General features: G+C 40.5%; 1 protein-coding gene across 1 annotated transcript; it reads right to left on the bottom strand.

Annotated features, from left to right (window-relative positions):
• Positions 1 to 1,514: 1,514 nt before the first annotated feature.
• LOC111832712 (immunoglobulin gamma-1 heavy chain-like) lies at positions 1,515 to 10,602 on the bottom strand. Its single transcript, XM_072711966.1, has 3 exons — positions 10,274 to 10,602; positions 2,241 to 2,567; positions 1,515 to 2,130 (listed from the first exon to the last, which is right to left on the bottom strand). Exons 1-3 carry the CDS (start codon positions 10,536 to 10,538, stop codon positions 1,772 to 1,774), a joined length of 951 nt encoding a protein of 316 aa, XP_072568067.1. The 5' UTR covers positions 10,539 to 10,602; the 3' UTR covers positions 1,515 to 1,771.
• Between the last annotated feature and the right edge of the window lie 9,085 nt (positions 10,603 to 19,687).

The raw sequence follows: 19,687 nt of genomic DNA, 5'->3' as shown, positions 1-19,687 counted from the left end.
TAAATGCAGTAACATGCTGTGAATACAGTATATAATTGTACAGTATATAGGAACAAAGTAAAAACAAATGTACAAAAGTATGATGAAAACTATATAAAAATCATCTAGAAGATAGTTATGTTTCATGGAAATAAAGCCATTAAAAGTATCAGGATTATCAGTGTTTAGCATAAGCAGTAAGAAGATGGATGGATGAAGATTATGTCTGTTATTAAGAATGATAACCACTGTTAATTTTTAACTTTATTGTAAATGAATGTGTGACTTTTCTATTTCAAATAAAGTATATCTGTCATTGTTTATAATGAATGGATCAATATACTCTCTTCATCCCATTTTTCCTTCCATGAGAGACACAGATGGGTGAGAGCAAGTTTGGGGTCACAGTGCAGGATCAGCAAATGTCTAAAAGCACTGAAGCAACTGGGGTTAAGGGCCCAATTGGGATTAAGGGCCCATTTTGATTAAGGGCCCAATTGAGATTAAAGTGCTCAAGGTGCCCAACAGTGGCATCGCTCTGTCAGCCAGGCTTTTGGAGCTGCTGAGTTTCTGATCATGAGTCCTAAGGCGCTCAGCCACACGCCAGAGACGACGCAGAGGAACAGTCTGTCAGCATGAGTGTAATCATGGCAAGGTCTGCTGGTGAACATGTTGCAAAGATCATATCTAATCATTTACGTACTACTAGAATTGTATAGAAATGTTTTATTATGTTTTTATTTATTAGTGTAGCATGTATGGTACAAAATACTGACGTGGGAGAATTAATATGCTACGTTTAGGTTGATAGTAAATGATCTCGGTCACCTGAAACCAGTGTTACAGTAACAGTATTAGATGTACATGTATTAGGTGTGTGAAAGCATTTTTTCCATATTAAAAAATAAAAGTCAAACCCCCTGCTTCTCCTTAATGGAATTACTGGCTGAGTCTGTAATCTCTTATGCAGTGACTGTTATTTATATGCCACATAGATGACTGACAGTATTCCAGTGACATGAGGTGGTTCTTCAGGCATCTGAGATTTGCATCTCCAAGCAGTGAGACAATAAGCCGTAACACTGGGAGCAGACGAATGATGACATCATTATGGACAGAGACAGACACAGTGAACATCAGGAGGAGGAACACGTCACTCAGATATGACAGAATGACATCACAGGGAACCATGAACATCTCTACCAGAGATCAGACAAAACAGGTGCAGTTTAGTCTATAACTGTTCCAGTTGAGAATTAATAGATGTTTTCTCCAATTTAATGAAGGATATGGCTGTTTTGAACTCCAAACTTACACAATATATGCAATTATATAAGGGAAATTTGTAATCCAAGCATACAGAAAAATCATTCTTTCACATGTTATTACCTTATCTGCTTTACAGTGACTATAAGAAGCACTAATATTTTGCTAATCTTGCTATTCAAGCCTGGACTACAAACATGGGACAATGATTTTCAACAAATTACTGAAAAAAAGGACAATATTATAAATTAAAATTAAAAGACCAAAAAAAAAATACAGTAGGTAAGCAAAGTCAGCGTTTATCATACTGCGTGAACAAAAACCTACAGGAGTGGACGTCCTGAGTCAGTCTGTAACTAATGTTAGAGTATTTAACCATTGAAAACTGCACTGATCTTTTTGTCTACGTGAGATAAGGACACCAGTGACTATGGAGGAGAAGGAAACTCAGTGGCGTCTACAGAGATGTGCTGCAGCTCTCTGTTCATTGTGGATTTTCAGTGGCATTTACACAGATAGACTCAGGTCATACAGGACATTCACATACAGGACATTCCAGTGAATTACCCGCTGACTTGGACACAGAATGATTATGCATGTAGGGCTCTCCCTCCTGAGATGCGTGTCTGGCATTGCAGGTGTACATCTTGCCGTTGTCCCAGTCCTCTTTTGAGACCGGAAACAGACTGGTGACAGAGTATTTATCCCCAGTCCCCAGTGGCTCTCCAGTAATACCCTCCTCATAGTTCCCCCCATTTACTTGCCACATGATGTATATTTCCTCAGGATAGAAGCCTGTTACCAGGCAGAGCAGGAAGAATTCACTTTTTCCAAAAAGTTCTTCAGGAGATTGTGTTTGGATGGAGACTGTAGGTGTCGTTGTACCTGAAATCAGTTGTTAAAAACGTCTCGGTGAGTTTTCTTTGCATCTCTGAATTTCATCTTAAATAAAAATATTTATGATTTTAACTGTGAAAGTGTATTGTGAAATATACCTTTTTGTCCAAAACTGAGGGTCTTTGTGGTAGTAGGACCACCCTTCTGCTGCACACTGCATGTCACTGTTTTGCCACCTTCCCAGTCCTTCGCTGCCAGAGTCAGGATGCTGCTCTTTCTGAAGAGATGATCTGCCTTTTCTGGACCGGTCTGTGTAATCTTATCTGTCACCTGTACACTGTCCAGCATCCAGGTCACTTCAGCTTCTTTTACTGCCTCATCCTCTCCTGTGATGATGCATTCCAGCACAGCCCTGTTACCTATGAACATCTCTTTTACTCTTGGGGGCTTCAGGGTCACATCCAAACTGGACCTACTGGACAGGACTGGGAGAGGAAGAGAGAGAGAAACGGAGGAAAATATAAGACGAGCAGCAACAGGAGCCATGGAGGCCAGTTTCAAGTTCTCAGTCATTCAGCCAGACTGATCTTCAGACACTATTCATGTCAATCAGAACCGGCTTCAAATCTTGAACAAAGACATTCTAAAGGCACTTTATTGCCAGAATACAATGGAAATAATCCCCAGGCTTATAAAGACGGCATAAATCCATCCAGGATGTTTTAGCCAACATTAAGCCATAAATTACAGTGACTACAGTCTCACACCTCTAGGTGTGATTCCTGTTCACGCTCTGTAAGTGTGCAGTTGTCATGCTTTGCCCGTGTCCACATGGGTTTCCACTGGTAACTCGAGTTTTCTCCCACAGTCAGACATATGAGGTTGGGTGTAATGGTGTCTCTAAATAGCCCTCAGTGTATGTTAGTGTGTACTGACCCCCTGTGACCGGCCTGCATCCCACCCAGGCAGCTCCCTGTCATGTTCCCTCTACTTCCTATCATAGTCTCCAGGTTCACTGTAATCTTGCAATGGATAACTAGTCATGAAAGTTGAATAGATGGATGGATTGATGTCATATTTTTTACAAACATTATATTTTAGTTAAAGCAGGTGAAGGAATAATTTATTGAACTGGAATAAAAATGAAAATGTTGGCCTCTTATTTATGAATGGGTCTGCTGATGTTGTTGTGAGATCAGATGCTCTCTAACAGTATCTGTGTGCTGTGAGCTCACTCACCTTTACTGATGGTCTTGGTGATTTTATCATCACCGTGCTGCACCTCACATGTGTACACAGTGTCACTCTCCCAGACGCTGTTGTCCAGTTTCAGCAAACTGCTGGCTGAGTACAGTCCTGTCTGTCCTTTCTCCGACTCCAAGGTCTGTCCTGAGACAGTTCTGTCCCCAGCTTTCCATGTCACAGTGACGCTCTTGGGGTAGAAGTCCCGAATGACACACATTAAAGCATCTACACGGCTCTCCCCGATGGGCAGTGTCACGAGACTCACGGTTGGGGATGTTGGTGGAACTAAACGTACAGAAAGACAAAAAAGGCAAAAGACGTAAGTGAAACTTTATATTTCAGTTATGATTCACTGCAAAGATGAAGCTCCACAGGAAATCAGATAATCTCAGTCTGAACACACAGACATGTGTCTACAGCAGTGTTACATGCTGTCATGTCCTGTCTCCTTCACTCCTGTCTTACACCTGTTTGGCCAGCAGAGGGCTCCCCTGCTGACCATCCCGTATCCCAGTCAGTCACACCTGCCCCTTATGTAGCCCCTGTTGACTGTATTTATCACCTTCACCAGTGTCTGATCGTCTCTTGTCCATTGTGGTGACAAACACCTGTTTATTCCCGGTGTATAAATGAGCCCCTCCTCTCTGTGCTCCTCACTCTGGTCACTGTTACCTTGTCGCCCATCCTCACTCCCTATGGGTCCTTGTAGAGATCCTTTACCTTTTTGTAATTACTCTAATAACGTCCCCTTCCGGGTCACCCAGCCACTGCCTGTGGGATTTCTTTGTGCCTCCTTGCGCTTCGGAATGTGACACCTGGCTTCTTTACTCTCCCAGTTAGCTGTGGTTTAAGGGATTGGTGTTGTGCAGCACATTCATAATGAGCTTGTCCACCCCAGTCTGCCGCATTGACGCGGATCTCACTGACCACCATGTTGACTCCATTGACATTGACCACTGAGTACTGATAAATGTCAGACAGCTGGTTACCGCTGCTGCCCTGCCAGCTAAAGCTCACAGAATCCACTGGTGAGAAGCTGCCTGCGACACAGCCGAGGCTGATAAGACCTGCAGAGCCGCTGGGATTACATGACTGCAGAGGATAGAGGAAGTCTGGTCCTTTGGGGGAATCTACAGCAGAACAATATAAGTCATCAGAACAAGACTCAATGGTGGCCAAAAAGACTAAGCACATTTACCACAATGTAAATTAGAATAACTCTTTTGCTCAATAAGTCATTCCACAATTTATGCTTTTTTATGTGATTGTGCTGAGAAACTTAAACCTAAATATTAATGTAATTAAAATTTTATTTAACCCTATCATGAACATGTTTCTGCAATCACTCAACTGTAAAATATTTAATCAGATTTATTGAAGTTTTGCTGTTTTTGAAATGTTTAGTATCTATCTATCTATCTATCTATCATCTCCTTTATTCTTTATAACTAACAGGGAACAGGAAAATGTGGTAGCCAGACAACAGGATTGGATGTTTATCACTGTACAGTAATTGTTTCCCTGTATTTCTCTTGGCTAAATTGCTAAAGACAGAGAGAAGGACAGCATCCATTCAAAAACTACATTTTTTAATCACATAATGTACAAATTAAAATAGATACTGTGAAGTAATTGTTTATTAAGCTCATGAAAATAGTAATGCTAAAAAATATTAAGGCTAAAAGTAAAAATAATAACTGTTTAAAATTAATTTAAATTTAATTCATTTAAAATGTGTTTTGAATTACTCTCATCACCCTTCAGATACATAGAAACTACATTTCAGCAGGTGAAATCAAACCCAACTACTGTATAAACTGTATCTTTCCAGTATATTTCAGTATGAAAACATTTATTGATTCCCTTAAGCTTAGCAATTTTGTATTGTCACTGGTTATGATCACTTAATCACATTACTTTTATTTACACTGCCAGCACGTATAACTTCTAAAGTTAATGTTTTTTAAAGTTCTATGGCTATAAACACAAACATGTCATCAAGTCATACGAATGATGTAAATTAATATGCAGTGTGCGAAATACGGGGGGTTCCGACACCCCCGATTAAGCCATGAGACCCCCTGAAAGCCTGAAAAGCGAAATTTTATGAGGGTCTCAAGATCGGTATTGCGCAACAATAGGGAGGTGGGGATTTTTGACGGGTATTTCACACACTGTTAATATGTCATAGTCGATCTAACCGGTAACTTGTTTTTGTAGACATTTTGTTACTAGTGTTTGTTCAGTTCAGACTTCTTTCTGCACCCTGTAGATCCCTGGGAAGCCCAGCACTGCATGCTAGGTGACAAGTGACAACAGTGACAGCTGGTGCCAAGCACCTGATAGTTTACAATACGGTCCCTTAGTAACTAAGGTAGTATCCAGTACAAATCATGGAGAAACATAGCATATCATTAATTAAGTAAGTAAGAGTTTGCTCATGATTAATTAAGAGTATTGTGATGAACTGGTTACAGACTGACTGACAGTGGGCGTGGTCTCTGGCGCACTGAATGACGCAGCAGTACTTGGTGATGAGGTTACCTGAGGGGTGGGTTAATTCAGGAGGGAGAGGAGAGGGGCATTGGGATGGTACAATTTTCTTACTGCACTGGTAGATAATTTTGCTAGTTTGAGGCCATCTCGTCTCAAAACAGAAAGAGTTTATCTTATACTTGAAAAGCCATTTTTTGCAGTGTTCTCATGACCTCCACCCTTGTTTATTGCATGTGTGTATTATGATTATATGATTAACTGATTACATTTTGTTGTATTGTTACTGACAGTGATTATGCAGTTGTACAGGTGATATTGTATTATGAGTTTAATGGCTTCATATCTCAAAGTATCGCAAACAGGATTCTCATATCTCAGTTCACAACCTTCCCTCACAAACCCCTGCTTCCCTTCTCAGCTACCAGATGTATCCTGTTTACCTTACTATGACCTTTCCCCTGACGCGTGCCAGGTCAGGGTGCTCCACAGCCTGGTCCCTCCAGCACACTTCCTCTCACGAGTCCAAAAGAACAAACAACATCCCCTGTCCTAAGGCACAGATCAGCAATCCCATAATGCAACAACATCTTCAAAACAACAATCCCATGGTTCACCCAACCCCTTTAAACTTTAATTTTTCTTTCAACAAAAGAAGCAGCTAACAAAAGGGGAGGGAGATTTGGTTGGATACTGCAGGGTAGCTTTCAGCCAATGGAAGTCATGGCAGTGGCAGACAATGTGTCAGTTTCATTCCTTGGCTCTTGTGGCTGAGTTTTTAGTGGCTGATATTGCATCCAAGATTCTATTGGGTATTGATTTTTTTGATCCAAGTATGGGTCAGTAATAAATTTGACTAACACATGTTGCTCTTACCATTGATATCTGCCTGAGACGTGGAGGCACCAAAAAGTGTGGCACGGGTGGTGTGTGCAGTGAGACCAGGGGTGGCGCCTGTATGGGTCATTAATGTAACTGAGGGTCTTACAACTGGGCATGAAATTGGGTACCTTCTCCACTGATGTAAAAGCAGAACAAAGCGTAGGAGACTGGGGGCAGCAGGTGGAGCTGGGGATGGATGGCAGTTGGTCCACAGAGAGTCTTTTGACTCCACTTGTAATTACACTTCAACAGTGTAATGCGGCAGTATTTAGTAATGGGGGATGTGATCTAGGCCGCCAACCTAACTACATGCCAGGTTGGTACAGGTGGCGCTAGCCCTATTAAAATGGCACCACACAGGGTCCCACTTAATTTGTAACCATATATTTGTGGACTATGGTAAACTCAGTGAGGTAACAAAAAGGCTTATCCATTTTCCAGAATTCAAGATGCTTTGGACAGTTTGGCAAATGCACGATGGGTTTCCACTCTTAGCTTGGCCAGTGGTTACTGGCAGGTCGAGGTGGATCAACAGGATGTGTTGGGTTGAGATTGTTTATATACTGTATTATCACTCATGTGTATTCTTATGAATGTATAACTTGTTTTATATGGCAACTGTGTAAGTGCTTAACAGTAATTGTCTATCACGTGCAGCAGACGAGCCCACCTCTGCTGTACGTTCTGTTATTCCTATTTCCACTCCCACTTCCACATCCCATTCTATCCCACTCGAAATGTTGTTCACACCCACAATGTAACCTGATCATCTTAAAGTATAAATAAACCCTCTCGTGGTGCCACACCCTTGTAGCTACACTGCGGTGTGCACCCTTGCAAGTAAAACAGCGCGTGTCTCATACTCTGTGGGCCAGCAGCCAGGGGGGGCTGATCACTCTCTCCGACAGGATGGAACTAAAACAGCTTTTATAACCAGACAGGGTTTGTACCACCATCAAAACTCAAGCTGTAATTGAACTCATGCAAAATAGGCATATGGTGGGCGGAATAGGACAAATGCATAAATGACTAATTTCAATAAATAAACCTGGTTTTCAGCAACAGAAATTATTAACCTCAGCAGCCGCTGGGAGCAGAGTCTTTACATCAGGGGCCGTCATTAAAGGAAGAGGAACCAGTTTATGTTGTTCATGCCAAAGTCAACTGTCACTAAAGCATGTTTTATTTTATTTAAAACAAGGGTACAGTGGATATAGAAATTGTACACACCCTGTTAAAATGCCAGGTTTTTAAGATGTAAAACAATAAATCATTTCAAAACTTTTCCCACCTTTAATGTGATCTATAACCTGTACAATTCAATTGAAAAACAAAGAAATTTGTCTGGGGGGAAAATATAAAAAATAAAAAACCTACAATAAGCTTGTTTAATAAGTGTGCACAACCTTAAACTAATACTTTGTTGAAGCACCTTTTGATTTAATTACAGCATTCATTCTTTTTGGGGACACACCTTCCATCAATTAAAGTGACTCTGATTAACCCCAAATAATGTTCAGATGTCCTAGTCGGATTTTCCTGACATTTGCTCAGTTGCATCCTACAGCAAAAGTCGTGGTTCACAGCGAGCTTACAAAGCATCAAAGGGATCTTATTGTTCAAAGGTATCAGTCAGGAGAATTAAGGCTGCAAAAATATTTCCACAGCGTTAGATATACCATGGAACCATGCAGTGAATACAGTCATCAAGAAGTGGAGAAAATACGGGATAACAGTGACGTTACCGAGAACTGGACGTCCCTCCAAAATTGTTGAAAAGGCGAGATGAAAACTGTCCAGGGAGCCTGCAGGAAGCCTACAGCAGCACCAAAGTAGCGGCAGGAATTTCTGGAAAGTACTGGTTGTGTACTACATGTGACAACAATCTCCCGTATTCTCCATATGTCTGGACTATGGGGTGCAGTCGAAAACAGAAGCCTTTTCTTACCAAGAAAAATATCTAGGCCAGTTAAATTTTGTGAACATCGTGTTCCAAAAGCATGTGAGAAAATGCGTCAGGGTCTGATTAAACTTTTTGGCCACAATATATGTTTGGTGTAAAAAACAAAAAAAAAACACTGCATCACCAAAAGAACACTTTACCCACAGTGAAGCACGGGGTGGGGGCAACATCATGCTTTGGGTTTGTTTTCCTTCAGCTGGAACTGGGACTTTAATCAAGGTGGAGGGGATTATGAACAGTTACAAATACCAGTCAATTCTGGCTCAAAACGTTCAGGTGTCTGCTAGGAAGCTGAAGGTGAAGAGGAATTTCACCTTTCAGCACAACAATGACCCCAAGCAAACATCCAAATCAACAAAAGAATGGCTTCACCAGAAGAATATTAAAGTTTTGTAATGGCCTGTCATGATCCGCTCCGTCTGCTCCTGATGTGTGCCACGCCCCTCATTATCCACGTGTGCTTCCCCGATCGTGCCAAGCTGTTCCTTGTTATTTTGGCTTGTCTTCTGTATTTAGTCCGCGTCTGAGTACGTTACCCCAGATCCGTCATTAATGTTTGTTGGTGTCTTGGTCCTGTCCACCCGAATAAACCTCGTTTGCCTGCATTCTCGGCTTGCCTCGCCTGCTCGATACGACATGGCCCAACCAGGCCCAGAGCTAAATCCAATTGTAAATCTGTGAGGTGACTGGAAGAAGGCTGTCCTTGCCTTTGTAATCTGAGAGATTTGGAGTATGTTTCCAAGGAAGAGTCGGCAAATATTTCCAAGTCAAGATGTGGCACAGTGATAAACTCCTACCCAATAAGAGTGAATGCTGTCATTAAATCAAAAGTTGCTTCAAGAAAGTATGGGTTTTAGGGTGTTCACCCTATATGATGCAACTAGCGTATTGTAGGTTTTCTTTTCCACTTAACAGATTTGTTTGTTCTTCAATTGAATTGTGCAGGTTACAGGTCACATTAAAGGTGGGAAAAGTTTTGAAATGATTTATCATTGTCTCTCATTTTTTTCATATAACAAAAACCTGTCATTTTAACAGGGGTGTGTACAGTTTTTATATCCACTGTAGGTATAAATGTGCTTAATCAAAAGTCAAGCTTAACAAGCTTTATTGTCTGTATAATTCATTATTTTATCATTTATGCAGAGAGAAAACAGAAAATTAGATCTAATAAACACATTTGATTAATATATCCCAGTAAATTATTGTACTTACAGTATTATTACTTGTTAAAACAGTGCGACTGCAAACAATTTCGCTAAGCATAGGATTAAAGAGCATCGTAAATTGTACATCAGGTGTACATGAGTATTGATAAAGGAGCGCGGAACACAGGCCTGTTGTGATTCAATTTATTTTAACCATACAGGGTTACAAAAAACATTAACACATTTGTTGCGCACATTCCATAAAATACGTGCATTGGACGTTGCACATTAGACCGCAAACACTAAAAGAAACACAAAGACAGTTTGTGGGACTTCATGTCTAACAGACTAGAAAAAGAAAAGGAAATTACTTGGATTCATCAATATCTAAAGGTAAAGAGAGAAAATGAAAGATATTTAAAACGAATAATCAAGGCAGGGTGAGGTGAAGAGGACTTACCGCTGGTGACAGTGACTTCAGTGCCTTTATCCCAGTAGTCAACAGCTCCTGGGACGGGGTTGAGTGACTCTCTGGCACAGTAGTACACAGCCGTGTCTTCAGCTTTCAGGCTGTTCATCTGTAAATACACCTGGTTCTTGCTGTTGTCTCTGGAGATGGTGAATCTGCCCTGAAAGGACTGGGAGTAGTAAGTGCTACTACCATCGGACTCAATAAAAGCGATCCACTCCAGTCCCTTCCCAGGAGCCTGTCTGACCCAGTGCATACGATAGCTACTGAATGTGAACCCAGAGGCTGTACATGTCAGTTTGTGTGATTCTCCTGGTCTCTTCACCACTGGTTCAGACTCAGTCAGTACAATCTGAGCCTTCACACCTGTAAATAAAGAGGTAGAGCAGACTTTTAGATGAGCACAAAGAAAGATGCAGAGAGAAAGAGAGACAGAGAGGAGAGAGACAGGGACCTGAGAGAGCCAGTGCTGTGAGGGTGAGCAGGGCTGGTAGGAGCTTCATGGCTGCAGGACAGAGGGAGGAGCACTGAGGTAAAGTACACACTGAGTCCCAGTGACTGCTGCTCTCTGTCACACACTGACACTGGCTCCTTTAAAAGCTATGGCAGGTTTGTACAGGATCCTCCTCTGATGGGCATGGGGCGGGTCATGGGAGGAAATGGTCACATGATAAAGAGATTAATCTGTTATGTAAAGCCTTATTATACAAACATTATATTTCTGCAATTCAGTCCACAAGCAATAATCACACTCTTTTTGTAGTATCCAAAATCCAATTCAAGTATAACGTCAATGTCAAAATTCATTTTAAAATTCATTAATAGGTAATAGTGTATTGTAAATTTGTGTTATTCAGTGTTGTGCAAGTTTAAGATTTTTTTTTCTTTAGTTGGTCAATGTGTCACTGCACTGCCTGCAGTTACTGTCACACTGAGAACATGTTTTGGTTCCTGCTCGAACTGCACTGATTGTTTTTTGGTTTGATAACACTGGGCAACAAAGATTTTGTAACAGAACCAACATGTTTTTTAATGTATTTTTGATTTCAGAAATGAACTCAGAATTTTTCTATCAGGGATAGTTTGTGAGTGATGTCATTTTTAGGATATATTAATAGCATATAATTCCTTAAGAATGTATGGGCATATTAAAGTTTAGTTTATGAAAAATGATTTTATTTATATGAGTGAACATTTTTTCAGACTTCACAGAAGGGCACAAAGTCCTGTAAGTCTGTTTTGCCAGAGTCTACAGGCTGTACATGGATGGAGATGTTGGGACAGGATCTTGCCATTCAGTGACCAGTTCCCAGCCAGTTTCTGATCAGTCCTCAAAGGGCAAACATCTGTGTGCAGTGTTGTGTTTCTCACGTATGCATTTGAATTACATTACTGTCTGTTTTTAGTTCTTTTAAACAATGCTGCATGATGCCAAGAAAATGTGAGAATCACCCAGATTCTTTCTGCTACATTTGTTGCGAGTCAACATTTAAAACTATAGAAATGTGGTTTCACCCCACTCACTAGAACATATTCAGAGCTTTATTTTGGTTGCATTTTAGGTGACCAAGTTAAGCGTTATGTCCCTCATATTTGCTGTTTACTTGTGTCAGGCCCCGGACTGGATGGCCGAAAGGTCAGTTTTGTTTTCCTATGATTAAGCGGGAACCAAAGATCACATGTCATGTGGTGTTTTAGGCGAGCAGGTAAACAGAAGAGTGAAGCTGTAAATATGGACAAACGGGGTTTATTTAGGGAGACGAGCAACATGGCACACAACATCAATGACGGATCTGTGGATACGGACTCAGGCGCGGACTTAAATACACGGGACATACTGTATCAGACTGACGGAAAACAGCTGGTCACAATCGGTCAGGTCACTGACAGGTCATGACAGTTAACCACTGAGCCACCATTTTGTCCCCTTTTCATATCAGAAACAAAATATTAATATTTACTCTATGACACACAAGCTTTTTGACTGACTGGCATCCTATCCATGGTGTCCCCAGCCTTGTACCCTGAGTGACCTAAGAGTTCATTGACAAGGTGCACAGACAGAGGCAGAAGTTCACAGCCAACCTGCACACACCCACATGGCAGGTCTTCTGCCTGCCAGCCCATTGCTCATCAGCAGGTGAGCCTCTGAGTGCTCAGTGCTGAGAGGCCTGGAGCCGCTGACTGTGAGGCACCAAGCTGAGGCGGCTAAACGGGACACAGGAGTAGAGGTGCTGTGGGCATCACTAGTGATGTCAGACTTGAAACACTATTTTGGTGGTGATTCTTAGGTTTAACAACATTGTGTAAAAAGATACAGAAACACACATTCTACCTGCTAAAATAGATTTGTACATATTTTTAAGAGGATGTTTCTTTGGGCAGCAGAATTAACCAGTTTTAGCACATATTTTTACGTGCCGTTTTCAATTGCTAGTTGGTTGATCGGTTACTGATTTCTTATGATTAATGGATTTCATGATGTTGCTTCATTATTCAGTTTAATTTAGAAAAGAAACTTGACTTTATACTTGGTGTGTTTTTAGACCTATCCATTGGTGTTTAACTGTATAGCTTTAAAGTTTACTCTAAATCTCTATAAGTAAAAAAATGCCATAGTTTTATTAGACTGATTTTGGGAGAAAAAGTCTTCTGTAAAGTCTACAAAACCTTCTAAAAAAAACTAAAAACAAAGAACCATTATTAGAATTGTCTGTAGTATTTGTACGGCTTCCCCACAGCAATAATAATCCTTTAGGTGAGTGTATATATTTTATTATTATTATAACATCATCTGAATGTCAAAAATGAACAGATAAATAATAATGTCACATCTTTATTCTCTGTGAGGAAGTAGTATTTGTACGGCTTCCCCACAGCCCCCATCACTGTGAGTTTCTGGCACAGTAGTACACAGCCGTGTCTTCAGCTTTCAGGCTGTTCATCTGTAAATACAGCTGGTTCTTGCTGTTGTCTCTGGAGATAGTGAATCTCCCCTGAACAGACTGGGAGTAGTAAATGTTACTAGTTTGGGCAGCGATCCACTCCAGTCCCTTCCCAGGAGCCTGTCTGACCCAGTACATATAAGAGCTACTGAATGTGAACCCAGAGGCTGTACATGTCAGTTTGTGTGATTCTCCTGGCTTTTTAACTGCTGGTTCAGACTCAGTCAGAGTCTGTGTATCGACACCTAGAGAAATAGAGAGAAGTAAGAAATGAGAATTACAAACATCTTACATTGAAATATAAACCTTTTCCTGAATATTTACCTGTTAAGCATATAACCATCAGAACTATTGGGAACCTTGTTAAAGATGCCATGACTGACAGATTCAGATCCAGTCACCTCTCACTGCAGAGAGATAAATGTAGGATGAAAGTGTCAGGATTTGCATGAACTCCTCCTTACTGGGTGGGCAGATATACTGAAGGTAAGTGGCAGAGTCAGGGCAGTGTGGGATCTCATATGAGAAACAGGATCTGTACTATTATACAGGGATTCATATGAGAAACAGGATCTGTACTATTATACAGGGACTCATATGAGGAAACAGGATCTGTACTATTATACAGGGACTTATATGAGGAAACAGAATCTGTACTATTATACAGGGACTCATATGAGAAACAGCATCTGTACTATTATACAGGGACTCATATGAGGAAACAGGATCTGTACTATTATACAGGGACTCATATGAGAAACAGGATCTGTACTATTATACAGGGACTCATATGAGAAACAGGATCTGTACTATTATACAGGGACTCATATGAGAAACAGGATCTGAACTATTATACAGGGACTCATATGGGAAAACATGATCTGTCCTATTATACAGGGACTCCTATGAAAAACAGGATCTATACTATTATACAGGGACTCCTATGAAAAACAGGATCTGTACTATTATACAGGGACTCATATGAGAAACAGGATCTGTACTATTATACAGGGACTCATATGAGAAACAGGATCTGTACTATTATACAGGGACTCATAACTTCATATACTTCAGGCTTTTCAACATAGTTTCAAAAGATTTGCAATTGAAATCACATGTTTATTTTCATAAGTACTTTAACTGATTCAAAGATTTATTATATTATATTTGACACACATGACATATGATTATACCCAAACCAAATCCATATAACCCAGAGCAGTAGTTGTCACTGTCTTATCTTAATGTCCATTCCAGATGCATCACAAGCCTGGGGGATTCAGGGCTGAAGCCCAAATGAATCCAAATGATCCCAGAATGATTGTTTAGCTCAGATATTTAAAGCCCAGACTCTCAGTCTGAGAATTTCATACATCACTGCAGTGCCAGTCCAGGGCTGCGTTTCCCAAAACTGACAAAATGTCAATAATAAACATTTTTTTGCATCTAAAATCCTATCCTCTGTGGGTACCCTTATTTCCTCAAACCTCCAATACTGTGTGTTGAATCCCACCTCTGCTCCTTGTCTGTAGAGTCTGCATGTTCTCTCTGTGTTATGCAGGTTTCCACTGGGTTCTCTGGTCTCCATAGACATGCTTTTAGGCTAAATGATGTCACTGAACTGCCCACTGACATCCCATCTAGGATGTACCCTGACCTGGTGCCCTATGCTGCCTGGATTGGGCTCCAAGCCCCCCTGAAACGTGACCAGAATTAGTGGCTGCAAGATGATTGGATGGATGGATGGATGGATGGATGATGGATGGATGGATGGATGGATGGATGTTCAGCCACTGGGATCAAAGGGCATCTCACTTTGACTCACCACTAACTTATCGCTGTAAAAATAGGTGGGGAAGGAAGTGTCAGGGAATGTCTATATATTTGACAGCCAAAACCTCCAAACCAGCATGAACATCAGGTCTTTTCATTTTAAATAAAATTATTTAGTTTCTTAAATTTTCACAGGCAGTGATATTACCCATTTCATAAGATTGCACATTAAGTCTATATTGTTTTTGTATCACTCTCTCATTACATTCTGTCACTGTGAGACTCTCGTGCACAGTAGTACACAGCCGTGTCTTCAGTCTGCAGGCTCTTCCCCTGTAAGGACACTGTGCTGCTGGAGGTGTCTCTGGAGATGGTGAATTTATTCTTTAGTGAGTCCTTGTAATAAGTGCTCCCATCACCACAAACACTAGCAAACCACTCCAGTGCTTTATCAGATGACTGTCGAAAGAAACATGTACAGCAGCTCCTATCAGTGAGTGAATAACCAGAGACTTTACAGGAGATGGTCAGAGGTTCTCCTGGTTTTACAGTCACTGAATCTGGTTGAGTGAGTTTGATATTGCAATGTGCACCTGTAAGAAAATAAGATTATTAACTTCATTAATTGATACAAATTTTTTAAATGCAACAGTATATAGAAAAATAAGAACATAAAATATATATAAATATATTTTCTTTAAAAAGAAAATATATTTATAAAGTACAGTGATCTTACATGAAAAGAAAGGTATTAAAAGTATCAGGAGCTTCCATTGTAACACAAAGTCTTTGGCTGATTTGATGGTGAAGTCTGTGTGTTTAGAGGAACCTCATGTATATGACGGGCAGGTGGGTGAATTTGTTTACCTCCCTGGGGGGTTGAAGGAGCCTCTTAATAAACACAGATGGTCATACTTGCCTCTGTAAGGAGCTCTGCTGCCCCCATATGGGGAAAAACTACAAAATTAAGAAACATTTTTCAAGAAATACATCCTTTCATCTTCCAGCTGCTTACCCTGGTCAGAGACTCAGAGGGTCTGGAGCCCATCTCAGGTTGTGGTACACCCTGGGTGGGGTGCCATTTTATTTCAGATTTTTCATGAAATCTAGCTGTTAAATAAAGAGAAAAGAAACTGTGACTGTTTGAAGAATTTTTATTCTTTTTACAGGTAATTTTAATTGGAATACTTTTGCAAAAATGTATTATCAAATAATGTATGTTTCACATTTTTCTGATTATACATTGTTCAAATGTATAAATACCAATATCCTCCTGAGACCCCACCCATTCATTTATGTCCATTGTAGTGGATATTTTGTTTTTGCATCTATCTTTTCACTGATGTAAGGAAACATATTTATTCCTGTTGTACACTAAAGAGGACATGCTGTGAAATTAAAAATAAAAATAAATTTTAAAAAATCTAAATTGTACGATGTCTTATTTCCTCCAAAGACAAATATCCTAAAATTGAAGGACACTTTTTTCCTTGAGTCTCAGGAGGATATGACCTGTGGTGTTTCATTAACCTCTTTTGCATTTTTTATTTATGTAATTCCCCCTATATTTCTTCCATATCGTCCAACCCTAGGGGATGAGGCGTGCCTTCCCTCTCTCTACGTCATCCAACATTCACAACATGCCCACGTAGCACGTCTCGATAGGTAGCTCAACTCGTCAGAACACCGCACCTCCCTGCCGCTCCTTCAATTAGTCTATGTCCTCTTGTGTTCTCTAGCTACTTACTGTGCAGCTGCCCTGTTCCCCTCTCACACTGTGAGTCTCGGGCACAGTAATACACAGCGGTATCCTCCGCTCTGAGATCATTCAGCGTGAGAGATGACCTGCTGTTGGAGCTGTCTCTGTTCAGGTTCAGGCGACCCTTCACACTGTTTGCATAGCTTGAGCTACCATCATATCCCAGCCATTCCAAGCCCTTTCCAGGAGCCTGACGCACCCAGTGAATCCAGTAGCTCGAAAACGTGTAGCCTGAACCGTGACACGTGATGCTTAGAGACTGGCCTGGAGTCTTTACCTCTGAGTATGTGGATGGGGTCAAGGAGATGGTGAGAGACCCTGTGAAACAAGAGATGTGACCAAAGACATATATACTTTACAAGAGATGTGACCAAAGACATACATACTTTACAAGAGATGTGACCAAAGACATACATACTTTACAAGAGATGTGACCAAAGACATACATACTTTACAAGAGATAAGAACATAAGAACATAAGAACATAAGAACATAAGAAATTTACAAACGAGAGGAGGCCATTCGGCCCATCAAGCTCGTTTGGGGAGAACTTAGCTAATAGCTCAGAGTTGTTAAAATCTTATCCAGCTCTGATTTAAAGGAACCCATGGTTTTAGCTTCCACTACAATAGCAGGAAGACTATTCCATACTCTGACTACACGCTGTGTAAAGAAGTGCTTCCTCAAATTTGTTTTAAAATGTTCTCCCGCTAATTTCCACTTATGGCCACGAGTTCTAGTATTTAGACTAATATTGAAATAGTCATTTGGCTGAACAGCATCCAGACCCGTTAGAATCTTATAGACCTGAATCATATCCCCCCTTAGTCTCCTTTGCTCCAGGCTGAACAGATTCAGTTCCGCTAACCTCTCCTCGTAAGACATTCCTCTAAGACCAGGAATCATTCTCGTAGCTCTTCGTTGCACCTTTTCTAAGGCAGCAATGTCCTTCTTGAGGTGTGGTGACCAAACCTGCACACAGTATTCTAGGTGGGGTCTTACCAAGGAATTATATAAGTGTAACATCACCTCCCTTGACTTAAACTCCACACATCTAGAGATATAACCCAACATTCTGTTCGCCTTTTTTATTGCTTCCCCACATTGGCGAGAGTGGGACATGGAAGCATCAACATACATACCGAGATCTTTCTCGTAATCAGCTACCTAGTAAAGTATGTATGACCAAAGACATACATACTTTACTAAACCATCTTCTTGTTCTTGTAACAACACAAACTGCAGAACAAACATCATCTTACCTTTCAGTAAGTGTACAAAAATCCACACCCCAAGAAACACGTCCATTATTGAGAACGTCTTTACTGGATGATACAGCATCCACACAGTGACACCTCCCCTTTAATAGTGGACAGCTTTGCATATGATTTCCATAATGTCATTGACAGTGGCTCTTTTTAGTTCAGCTATGGATGAATGCATCTGTCCACCACACGTTACCTGCTGCAGGAATGTTCCTCCTCTATGGCCATTCCCACCTCCAGGTGCCTTAAACGATCACTCACACTTGCAGTTTTCATACTCAGTTTGGTGTGTTTGTTGTTTTGTCATTCTGCCTTCTGCCCCAGCTACATCTGTTGGTTACCCAAATGGTTTTGACGTACTTCTGTCTATTCTGGGTTTGACTTGTACATTGTATTATGTTTGACTGAATGAGCATCTTCTGCTTGCTGTACTGACCAAATCCTGTCCTGCTTAGTTGCCCTGCAGAGTCAGTGGGTGAACTGGGAGAATCTGGAGAATTCCTGGTGGGTTCCTGATTTACCTCCTGCTCGACAAAATTTACTGCCAACCCTCCCCCCCTACCCCCACCCTGGCCCTGTTTGTGGTTGATTCCTCTGGGGCAGAAAGAAAAGCAAGAAAAACATTTGTCACATCTTGTTTATCATTGATTAGTAAAATAAAAACAAATTGAGATGATGAATTCACTTGAAACTGAGCTCTTCCATTTTATATTTTAAATAGTGCAATTTCTAAATGGTTGAATAAACCATTGTACAAGATGTTGTAGCCTAAACTAATATTCTCATTTTTACCAGTTTGTAGTTTCTCGGAGCATAAGGCGCTTCCATTTAACCATAATTTGGTGATTTAAAGATAAAACTCACAAGCTATTTTGAATCATACGCAGTATCAGCACATGATACAGATACAGTTACATTATAAATGTATTATTGTAACCAGTATTTGTGAGATTGTCTGAACATCACAGTAGTTTTTATAAAACGTACAGTGAGAAATGCATGAAAACTCTGGGGAATTTGAATATGAAAACAACTAAAGCACAAACACAGATGGTCGCAAACGGAGTGATGGTCAGATGGTCTTATGTCCTGAATGTTATTATGTTGCATCTCTAGGTATATATCTTTTTAATAGCAATCCTGCAAGCTAAATATGTTGTTTCCTCTCTGTAAGACATTCAAATATACATATTTAATGCATTAAAATGTATTTTATAATGTATGTGGTTTATGTTATTGTGAACAGTTTATGAATGCAGTATAGTTTGCTTCATTCATTGCAAATGGATGCATCCTAGAATGTACCATGTTGATTAACTGTCTGCTTTTACTTTGAGACTAGGGACATCTTTTGGTTTCTAGTGGAACTGCATTTATCAATTTCACTGTTTAGATGTGCATACAAAAACAAGTGTCCCAGAGCTATCGGGGTTAAGGGCCTTGCTCAAGGGCCCAACAATGACACCTAGTGATGGCCAAATGAAGCTTCATAAATTCATTGCTGTATTTTTTTGATGCCACTAGATGGTGCTCTCTGTTCAAAAATGGGCTCAAAGCATGCTTCAAGGTAAACCAAGAGCGCCACCTAGTGTGGTTGAAAAATACAGTAAATTGTCCATGAAGCTTCGTTTGGTGATTACTGGATGTGAACTGGTCATTTTCC

This window comes from Paramormyrops kingsleyae, chromosome 5 (genome assembly GCF_048594095.1).
Source record: "Paramormyrops kingsleyae isolate MSU_618 chromosome 5, PKINGS_0.4, whole genome shotgun sequence".
NCBI lineage: Eukaryota > Metazoa > Chordata > Actinopteri > Osteoglossiformes > Mormyridae > Paramormyrops > Paramormyrops kingsleyae.
This window is presented reverse-complemented; position numbering and strand designations above follow the sequence as displayed.